Below are 10,297 nucleotides of genomic sequence, written 5' to 3' on the forward strand. Positions count from 1 at the left end.
AACAACACTATGATTGGAAGCACAAGTTGTTTGCAACACTTTGGGCAATAGATTGGAACAAAGGACACCTCAATTGGGAGCACAAGTTATATGCACCACTTTTTGCAATAGAATTGCAAGAACGATCAGCACATGGCAAATTCCATTTGAGTTATTATACCCATGGACTAGGGGACTTCATGGTCTGCTTGAATTTTTGGTGCCAAGCGTGAAATTATCATAAAGAAAGATAATGTTTCCGTATCGTGAGAAGATTGGAGGGCATTGAAAAAGCTGAATGGAACCTACCTTTTACCATCACATGATATGATAATAGAAAAAGCAAGAAGAAAGCTTGGGTTGGTCATGATCTTGGCCAGAAGGACTTCAAGAAGGGGCTCTAGCATAATTATTTCTAGAAATCACAAAGGTAAACTAAAATACCAGGATTATGATGGTATCATGGTGTGATAAGGTGAAGCCAAAATGACCCACTAAGCACACTTATCAAACTAAACTACTTGACCATCATGAATTACCCAATTCAATCAATGCAATAAACTTATGGCTTCATTAGTTTTATTGCCTCAAGGGTAATATTATTCTTGGGGAGGAACACCAATAGAGCAGCCACTACAAAGAGGAAATGGCACTGGCACACTTTCATGCTATTTTAAACCATAATGGAACTTTCCAGCTGTACACAAATATAGTTTAAATTGTCTCATAAAGGTCAACATATTCAAGGGGCATTTGTAATCATTCTGAACATATAAAAGAGGGGAATGTTTCCACTCTCTCTCTATCTGTCTCTCTCACACACATGACCAAAACAATGTCAAGCCATCTTGAAGGCACAATATGTCATATTAGTACATGGAAAACCTTGAGGGAGCTAGCACAAAGGACGAATCACCAACTGAGAATTCCAATCGATATATATTAAAAGATAGATTGAAAAGAAAGGATGACCTAATGTAAACAAGGATCTAATCAGTTGAGGGATTTGTCAGGGGGCACATAGTGGGATCATGAGAGACGTAGTATCAATTCAAGATCCCACACAAAGTATCGGTTCAACTTCATGAATGGAAGCTCAACTCCTTTTGCATTGAAATGGAATACCTTCATGGTGGTCATTGGAACTAGGAAGCATGGCACTAGGAGAATGGGACTATCATCTTTCGTTGAGGGTCTATCAATCTTCGAAGAAGCAAAAAGGCTTAGGAGATCAACATCTTTCGTTGTAGGGGGAGCTGGAGGTGTCTTAGAGTGACAAATGGAAAACAATATATAAATGGGTCTACCATCTAAAAACAGACAGACAGAATCATATATACTACAAATCCGGTACAGATGGCATTCAAGGACTTGCTATGCACTCATAAGAATGTACAAACAGCGGGCAGCTTGTGCAGCCTCTTCTGTTCTTCGAAATACTCAGGGAACTCTTAGAATTGCTCGCCGTTGAAGGTTTGACCGAACTGCCAGTCGGCGGGCGCGACGTCGTAGGACGTGAGTATACGGCCATCGCTGGTGGTGACCTGGAAGGAAAGGCTCTGACCGTCCAGCAGGGCGTTGCTCTGCCAGTTTTGGCCCCAGTTTCGACTCATGGGCTGCCACCCCGTCCGGGAGCCCTTGATGGATACGGCGCGAACGTCCCCAGCGCCCCCGACGTTAGTCACCAGCAGGAGGTTGAAGTAGGAGTGGCCGTTCATGGTGAAGCGCACACCGCCCGTCTTTGCGCAAGGTACCCTCCGGTAAAGAACCGGCACGATCCCCCCACTGTATACGCCGATCTTTTCAAAGGCTGGTTGCGCCATGTCGAAGTGCTGAAGCGGCGGGTTGCACCAGCCCCCCTCCGTACTGGGCAGGGCCTCGTTGGGCGGGCAGAAGTTGGTGGCTGTGACCACCACGGAGGCGTCGCCTAGGCACCACTTGGGATCTGTGCCCGCGTCGCACTTAAGCTCGAAGCAAGCCCCGCAGCTCAACCCAGCGTTGAACAGCGCCGTGCTCAGCGCAGCCGTGTTCGTGCCGTAGCCAGAGGAGTAGAGGTCCCCGTAGCCACAAGCGCCTCCTGCAATATGCACCACGTTACTGTCAGGCACGCAACGCATCAAAGGCTAGAGCCGACAAAGGTACCGATGTAGAGTCCGGATCGAGCTCATTACCCATAGTGCCGGAGGCGTCGCTACCGCCGTAGAAGGTGGCATGCGCGTTGCTCCACCCGCTCTGAGTATCGCCGCCACCGTAGTAGGAAGCGAGTGCAGGCGCAGGAGGGCTGAACATGAGAGCGAAGACAAGGTGAAGCGCAAGTAGGGCAATCAGAGATCCTGCAGGCGGGACAGCCGCCATTCTGGGCTTTATGCTTTGAAGCGAGGGCAAAGAGCAGAATTAGGAATCGAAAGGAGGACTGAGGATCTCTGGAGCTGATGGCGGCTTTATAGGCATGGGTCGGGCGGGGTGGGCTGTAGATAACGCCCAACCGTCTGCCCGACCAAGGAAGAGATGTTGTGGTTCTAACTCTCGCAGAAATGGGCCTGCCGCATGAGATCAGTCGGCGGACTGCGGAGTAACATGCCATTCCGAGTAACCCGAGGCCCCCCCACAAGCAACGCTGCCGGCGTCCCCTCCTCTCCTGGTCCTGCACGTGGAGTACAGTTTATCAGCAGACAGACGTTCCCCACCACACGTCTCCACCCTTCCTAGAGCCGATTGGCGAAGCTTATGGGCCGTGGTTCCCACTAATCCCCAGGAAATTATTGTGCCTCATGCGAGTCGCGACGACCTAGCCCCCCAATGTCCACCAACTTTCCAGCAGCCCGGTCCCTTCACACTCAGCTTTGCATGTGCGCTTCGGAGAGAGAAACGTTAACTTTGTGCCCCACACCCACAACTTCCCTTCCCCTTATTGCATGAGCACATTATAGAAGGGGTGTTAATCGACAACGACGTGATGGGTAATAGGAGCCAGATTTTTGTAAAAATATTTTGATGAATAGTAGGCAAGAGGAATGCCTCAAGAGTCAATATGACGTACATGTCATCATCCATCTTCTTCAACCCACTTACTTCGTTAGTACACTCCTCAAATCGAGATATCGAGCCAATCCAAGCCAAGCTCCATTAACTTCATGTCATTGATGGGGATGCCCTGCCACCAAACAACCTCCTGACGGGTAGTATGCCTCACTATGATGTACATGCACTACAAGAGAATAAGAGTGTACAAGCGAAACCTACCAACGTTTTCTGTGAAAAATTAACGCCCACTAATAGTAATTTCGCTCGTAACCAACATTTTGTTTTTTCAATTACAATGGGCAGCAAAAAGCCCGTTGGGTCGCGTTTGAACCGTGACCGATTCTCGCCTCCTTGGTAATCTTTTCTTCTCTCTCTCTCTCTCTCTCTCTCTCTCTCTCTCCCTCCCCCCCTCTACTCTCTCTCTCTCTCTCTCTTCCATCTTCCTATTGCTTCCTCCCTCAAACTCTTCTTCTATCTTTCTTTATCATATACTATCCTCTCCCACATCTCTCTGATTAGGTTTGATCTTAATCATTAGAAGTGATCTTAATTTAGCTTAGTGTATTCATGTATGTGGCTTAGGTATTAGATTTTTTTACAAAGATTTTGAAGCAACTAATCTCTTCTTTTGTTTTGCTTAGTTTTAATGTAGTAGATTTGGTTTGCACATGCACATGGGAGATGGGGCTTAGGCACTTGGAGCAGCTTAAGGTCATTCACATGTGTAGTTTTAGGGGCCTTGGGCTATATTAGCATATGACTCATGGACATTGTATCTTTTATGACCTTTTATTATCTTTTGACATATGTCTATTACATCTTCTTGGAGCTTATGGCCAAGCTTTCATGGCTGATTCATGGGTAGTCTTTCCATGTTTAGGTGCTACTCCCTAGAATGAGTGGGACATGTGTGTACTCTATGCTAATGAGTGCAACACCCCTAGGTCCCCTTCATTGCATTAGTGATCTCCTCTCTCATCAATAAAGGTAAGTTTACTAACCATGTGATTAATCCATTTAGGGTTTCTTAGTCAATATCATTATATGCATGTAACTAACCCCAAACATTGAGATAGGAATATGTCCTAATGCAAATCACCAACAAAGACAAAGAGAGAAGTGAGAGCTATATTTTTAGTATATTATATAGTACAAAAAACTGTACAAGAACAGTGGCCTTGGCCTACCAAAAAGGTGACTATAGACCTAATCTAGACCTCATTGGTCCTATCCATGACCAAACTTCCAAATGGGGTATTGGAATGTTGGGATCATGAGGAGCAGGATTATGGAGGAAGAGCTACGAGGGGGGTTTGTACCCTGAGCAGGATAGCAGTGTTTGCATCATCAGTAGCGTTTGCATCATCAGTAGCCCCTTGCCTCAGAGCAGTGCAAGATTGCCTTCCAGGTTTGTACCCTATGTAGGATCCATCATCATCATGGCAGCTGTCCTCATCATCAGGAGCACCAGAACAGTGCAAGTTTTCCTTCCTCATCGCTTGCATCGTTGTCCTGCATCCCAGAACATCCTACACAACTTCTACATCATCATCATCATCAACACTATTTTCTCTCACGCTTATGTGCTTTGCCATAGCCTTTGCATGCTTGAACCATCCCCCCTAGCAAAGCATCCAGTCAATCGAGGTCCTTCTACCCCCTCATTTAGACCCCCTTTTGGCCCGTCATCTCAGACAAAGTGTACATCTTGCTTTAAGGCTTATGTGTTCAGTTGTTGTGGTTTTTGATTCAGTATGTCATATGCATTGCTTCATCAAATATGGTGGTGGATGTATGCATGCATCACAATGGACTGTAGTTTTGATTCTATGCATGTATGGCTAAACATAATGTTGGGTCTATGCATGAAGGATATAGAGTATGGGTTTGAGTGCATGCATACTTGATTGATTATCATTTAAGGTATATGCATTGTTTGAATATTGGAAATACAGTTGTCATCTTATCCAGATCAATGAAGTCGAATCAAGCATCACAAAAACTCCCAAGGTTCTCCTACCCCTATGTATTTCCAGCAAGCACATATATACAACTCTCCTTCATGCTTGCATCAAGGGTGCTCACCATGTATATCTCCATGTGTGCATGGTTTTCTACGAGCAGAAGCATGTAAAGTATGTTGGCTAGCATTACCTTGTGTTGATCTAATGTATTGGAGCCCAGTAAGGCCTTCACAAGAGAGAAGGACCGTGACATCTTGTTGTGGTGATGCCTCATTGACAACACAGACACTGCACACTCTCAAGAAAAAGAGGTCCAAATCACCTTATACCATCTCAATCTGTATGATATGATGCCTATGAGATCTAGCTACTGCAAGAGTGTGTCAGTTGACTATGTAAGCATCCTTAAATCTTCACTTCTACCCATGTTGTTTTCTACATGATATGTTTCTCTTCTATTCACTCATATTTTGAACTTTTCTTATGTTTGTTTTCTACATGGTTAGATGGCTATGTAAGTATACTAAATTTTCACTTCTAACCTTTACCATGAAGGGGAAGTAAGTGTGAACACCAGATTGAGATGTTAAGATGGCAATAAACCAACATTTTTTTGATAGGCTTCAATTTGTCTCAATGGTCTTCTCATCCCGCTCCTGCCATGTGCCCATGCCAAGTTGTAGGTCTAACACTTGGCATGGGCACAATTTGTCTCAATGGTCTTCTCATCCCGCTCCTGCCAATGCCAAGTTGTAGGTCTAACACTTGTCTTTCTACAGTCTGTGCAATTGAGTGTACAATTCATTTCATCATGGTAATGCTAAATCTAATACATAATATCATTCCTTTGAGATTTTATATGATCCTCCAGTGGTCAACCTGATGATCCGAGATCTTGAGACTTCCACATAGCACTATACTTGGACCAGATGTTACATCAGGTCCAGGATGAGATATAGATGGCTGAGATGGAACATGCTGGTGAGGATGACCAGGATAACACTTTCAAAGAAGGAAATTTTGTGTACCTAAAGATCTAGAAGCAGAGGCTCAAGTAGTGTGGTTTTGGAATCTTGTACTTTATCTAATATTGACTTTATATGCATATATATATATACATACATACATACATACATACATATATATATATATATATATATATATATATATATATATATATACATACATACATACATAGATATATACATACATATACATATGGAGTATATACAAATACATATATACATGTATGTATGTATATGTATATATGTATATATAGAGTACATCTTTTTGTCTTATTTGTGTTTTCCTTAAGTAAAAATTTGTATTTAGGAATAAATATGTCTAACTATACTTTTTTTTTAAAGAGATATATATCTAACTATACTCCATCCTTTATTTTGCTGACATGAAAGTATGTCTTTGTGCCTCATAGATTTCTCCTATGTTTCACTTAAACAAATTTTATATTCTTATTTTTTGGATAATTATTACTCTACACTCCATTCTTTCATTTGCTCTCATGATAGTAAGTCTTCGTGTCATATGGATTTCTCTTCTATTTCAGGTAAGTCATAATTTACGTAAGTCATAATTTCTCTTCTATTTCACGTAAGTCATAATTTAGTTACTTTTTTGGGATAATTATTTAACTACACTCCAACCTTTAGTTTGCACTCTTGAAAGTATGACTTTGTTTCTTATGGATTTGTCTTGTTTTTCACTTCAGACAAATTTATATAGTTACTTTGTTTGGATGATTATTTTACTACACTCAGCTCTTTAATTTTTACTTCTGAAAGTATGTCTTTGTTCCTTATAGATTTTTCTTGTGTTTCACTTAAGTAGCAATATTTCACTATATAGATTGTTGTATAGGAAAGTTTTCCTAGATCAATTACTATATAGTGAATCCTTTCATGACTTTTTCTATGTGGCAACTTTTTACTATATAGTGATTTATTGCTAGTTTCTTTGCTATATAGTAAGTGTTTTCCTAGAATGAAGAACTAGGAAGTGTTTCACTTTTCCTAGATCCGGACTTTCACTAGATATGTTCATTTTTTACAGTAAACTATATAGCAAAATGTTTTTTTTTGGCTATATAGGAATGTGTTAAAAATCCCATGTGGGCCTTGATCATTGCTACTATCTACCTCCATAGATCATCACCCATTTAAACTGTCATGATAGATCTATCATTCAAGAACTCTAAACAATCTTGCTAGTTTTGGGCATACCTCTCCTCCTCTCTTCTCTACATTTCTTGACCAAGCCTAACTTGGCTCTTTTCTGCTTCAGCCTATTGCCACTCCTCATCTGAGCTCTTTTTTTCTAGGCTCCTAGCCAAGTCCGTATTATTAGAGCTCCTATTTAGCTAGACTTGATCTTCTCCTTTTCAAATTTGTAGCATTGTCTTTTGAGCTTTAGCTTTGGCTCTTTTTTTTCCTGGGCTCCTAGCTAACAAAGCTCTAGCTCTTTTTTTTCTGGGCTCCTAGCCAAGTCTGTATGTTAATGGAGCTCTTGCTTAGCTCTTGATCTTCTCCTTTTCAATTTGGTAGCATTGTCTTTTTGCTCTTAGCTGGTCTGTGTAGTCTATTCTTTGGGCTCCCTTCTTGTTATCAACTTACCTTAGCGTTTTACATAAACAAACCTCCTCTTTGAGGTTTACATAGCCATCCATATGGCTACAATAAGCTCTCCATTGAGCTCACAACTTGCATGCTTCTCCTCTTTGCATGCTAAATCTTCAAGGGTGCTCTTCATAGATTTCTTTTGAGAAACCAAAGGTCCCAAATCCATTGTGTAAGCCTTTCATGGCTTCCACACCATTTTTCTCACCTTCTAAGAAACCAAAGGTGCCAAAACCAATGTGTAAGCCTTTCACCATGAGCAAACTACCATTTTTCTCATCTTCCATGAGCAAACTACCATGCTCTACCTCTTTTGGTGAGCTCAACATAGGCTTCCACTCTGCACCCACAACCTGCTGTCCCCTAATTGGACAAGTATGCACCTCTTCATGCTTCTTCCCAAATTGTAAAGAACCATGGGATTCACATATCCCATTACTTAGAAACCCTTCTACAAATTAAGCACCTTCTATGCTGAAATTGGTAATCATGGCTATTTAAGAAGTGAAGGGAGGGCGAGTAACCCCATATTACCACTATAGCAAAGGGAAGTCCCAACATCATAGACATCGATAGTTGGTTGAGTCGTCCTGAAGGGCAAATGAGTCCCTCCCGGGATTACCCCAAAGGGCAAAGCGGTAGCCTACATCATAGTTCGTACAGTTCTTCGAGGAAATGAATCTATCCCTGCAACCCAACGTAGAATAACACTTCATGACATTGCAAGAAAAATAGAAAACCAAACTTTATTAAGACACAAATGTCTTCTTCGTAGCTTCTTTGAAGATATAGACTCCAAAAACCTTCATATTGTCGAAATCTCCATTGTAGACTCTATGGATAGTTCCAAGTGACCTTTAATATTTAAATGAACCATGTTAATCTCATAATAGTTTCTCTCCTTAATGATGATAAGTGCCATAATTTTTTCTCTATACACAAACCATGATAAACCAACACTATAAAATTAAAAACACACCAATCTAGGCTAAGCTGCTATACCTTGCTCTTATACCATGTTAAGAATTTGAGATTGTGCTAAGCCTAATACTAATCATATATCAACCATATACTTAAGGAGGCTCATAATAATAATCAAGATAAGCCATGATTTTGATTACACACTAATGAGAGGTGGACAAGATAGGCACACTCAACACCTTGTATTTGCAATATGTTATGAACCATACAATGAAAGGCTTCTAATATAGATAGCCTCTAGCCTAATCTCCTTTATATATCATCATGCCATGTAGCTAAATTGGAGTGTTCTACTCACTGCGTGTGCATGTGTCTATTGGTCTAGACACTCAAGTCCATCGTGAGCACCATTTTTCTTGGGCAAAGCCATCCAAGTGCGTTTTGGACACCCATGTGCCCGAGGCAAGGAGCCAATCCACAAAATGCATCATCCATACATACATAACTCAAGGCACACCACAATACATCCATTTTGAGCTCCCCATGCTTACCCTCATAATTTTGGGTGAGAAAAAGTGCAAATCCTTTTTATGCATCAAGGCAAGGGCGGGGCACCCATCCAATGTGGTCAAAAACACCACGACTTTTGTGAAGGTGATATTTACCAGAGTTTAAAAGGGATTTAAAAGAAAAATCAAAACCTTTCCAAAAAAGTGCGTGTGAGTATAAATGCTGTTAAAGCATGTGAATTGGAGATTAATAAGAACAAATGATTTGGTGGTGTGAATGGGAATTTTTGGAAACCCTATCCGAGTTACATGAGCCATACTTTCTTTCTCTCTCTATTTTTGTTGGTCTATTGGCAATACTGGTGGTGCTAGTGGCGGGCGAGTTATTGCTGGTCGTTGATTCTGCTACACCTTCTCTTTCTTTGTGGGGTGCTTTCAACAATATTACCGTCACCCATGAGACCTGGTTACCTTCTTTGATGCACTTTCTCTCGGTGGACGGAGTAAATCGCCCATTTCCACCGTCATGAGAGATTTGTCATCCGAAATCTCTAAACAATCTTGCCAGTTATGGGCATGCCTCTCCTCCTCTCTTCTCTACTAGTTTCTTCACCAAGCCTAGCTTGGCTCTTTTCTGCTTCAGCCTATTGCTAACTCCTCATCTGAGCTCTTTTTTTTTTCTAGGCTCCTAGCCAAGTCTGTGTTATTGGAGCTCCTGTTTAGCTCTTGATCGTCTCCTTTTCAAATTTTTGTAGCATTGTCTGGCTCTAGCTCTTTTCTTTCTGGGCTCCTAGCCAACTCCTCATTTGAGCACTGGCTCTTTTTTTTCTGGGCTCGTAGCCAAGTCCATCTTATTGGAGCTCCCGCTTAGCTCTTGATCTTCTCCTTTTCAAATTTGTAGTATTTGTCTTTTTTCTCTTACCTGGTCTGTGTAGCCTCTTCTTTGGGCTCCCTTCCACCTTGCCTCAGCTTTTTACATGAACAACCCTCCTCCTTGAGGTTTACATAGCCATCCAAATGGCTACAATAAGCTCCCCATTGAGCTCACAACTTGCATGCTTCTCCTCTTGGCATGCAAGGGTGCTCTTCATAGGTTTCTTTCGAGAAACCGAAGATGCCAAAACCATTGTGTAAGCCTTTCATGGCTTACATACCATTTTGCTCACCTTTGGTTTTTTTTGAGAAACCAAAGGTGCCAAAACCATTGCGTAGGCCTTTCATGGCTTCCACACCACTTTGCTCATCTTCCATGAGCAAACTACCATGC

At 41.8% G+C, this 10,297-nt stretch overlaps 1 protein-coding gene across 1 annotated transcript; it reads right to left on the reverse strand.

The window, feature by feature from the left end:
• Positions 1 to 855: 855 nt before the first annotated feature.
• On the reverse strand, positions 856 to 2,450 carry LOC147641138 (expansin-A4-like). Its single transcript, XM_086818579.1, has 2 exons — positions 2,151 to 2,450; positions 856 to 2,056 (listed from the first exon to the last, which is right to left on the reverse strand). The coding sequence occupies exons 1-2, from the start codon at positions 2,332 to 2,334 to the stop codon at positions 1,431 to 1,433; spliced, it is 810 nt and encodes a 269-aa protein (XP_086674705.1). The 5' UTR covers positions 2,335 to 2,450; the 3' UTR covers positions 856 to 1,430.
• Between the last annotated feature and the right edge of the window lie 7,847 nt (positions 2,451 to 10,297).

Source organism: Cibotium barometz, chromosome 2, assembly GCF_041138505.1.
Source record: "Cibotium barometz isolate CiBa-2024 chromosome 2, ASM4113850v1, whole genome shotgun sequence".
In the NCBI taxonomy this organism is placed as follows: domain Eukaryota; kingdom Viridiplantae; phylum Streptophyta; class Polypodiopsida; order Cyatheales; family Cibotiaceae; genus Cibotium; species Cibotium barometz.

Bases quoted from the DNA above. Each gene is read 5' to 3' on its own strand.
- LOC147641138 (XM_086818579.1), bottom strand. From the start codon at position 2,334: ATGGCGGCTGTCCCGCCTGCAGGATCTCTGATTGCCCTACTTGCGCTT. The intron at 2,057-2,150 runs GTAATGAGCTCG...TGCATATTGCAG, and splicing joins CGACGCCTCCGGCACTATGG to GAGGCGCTTGTGGCTACGGG.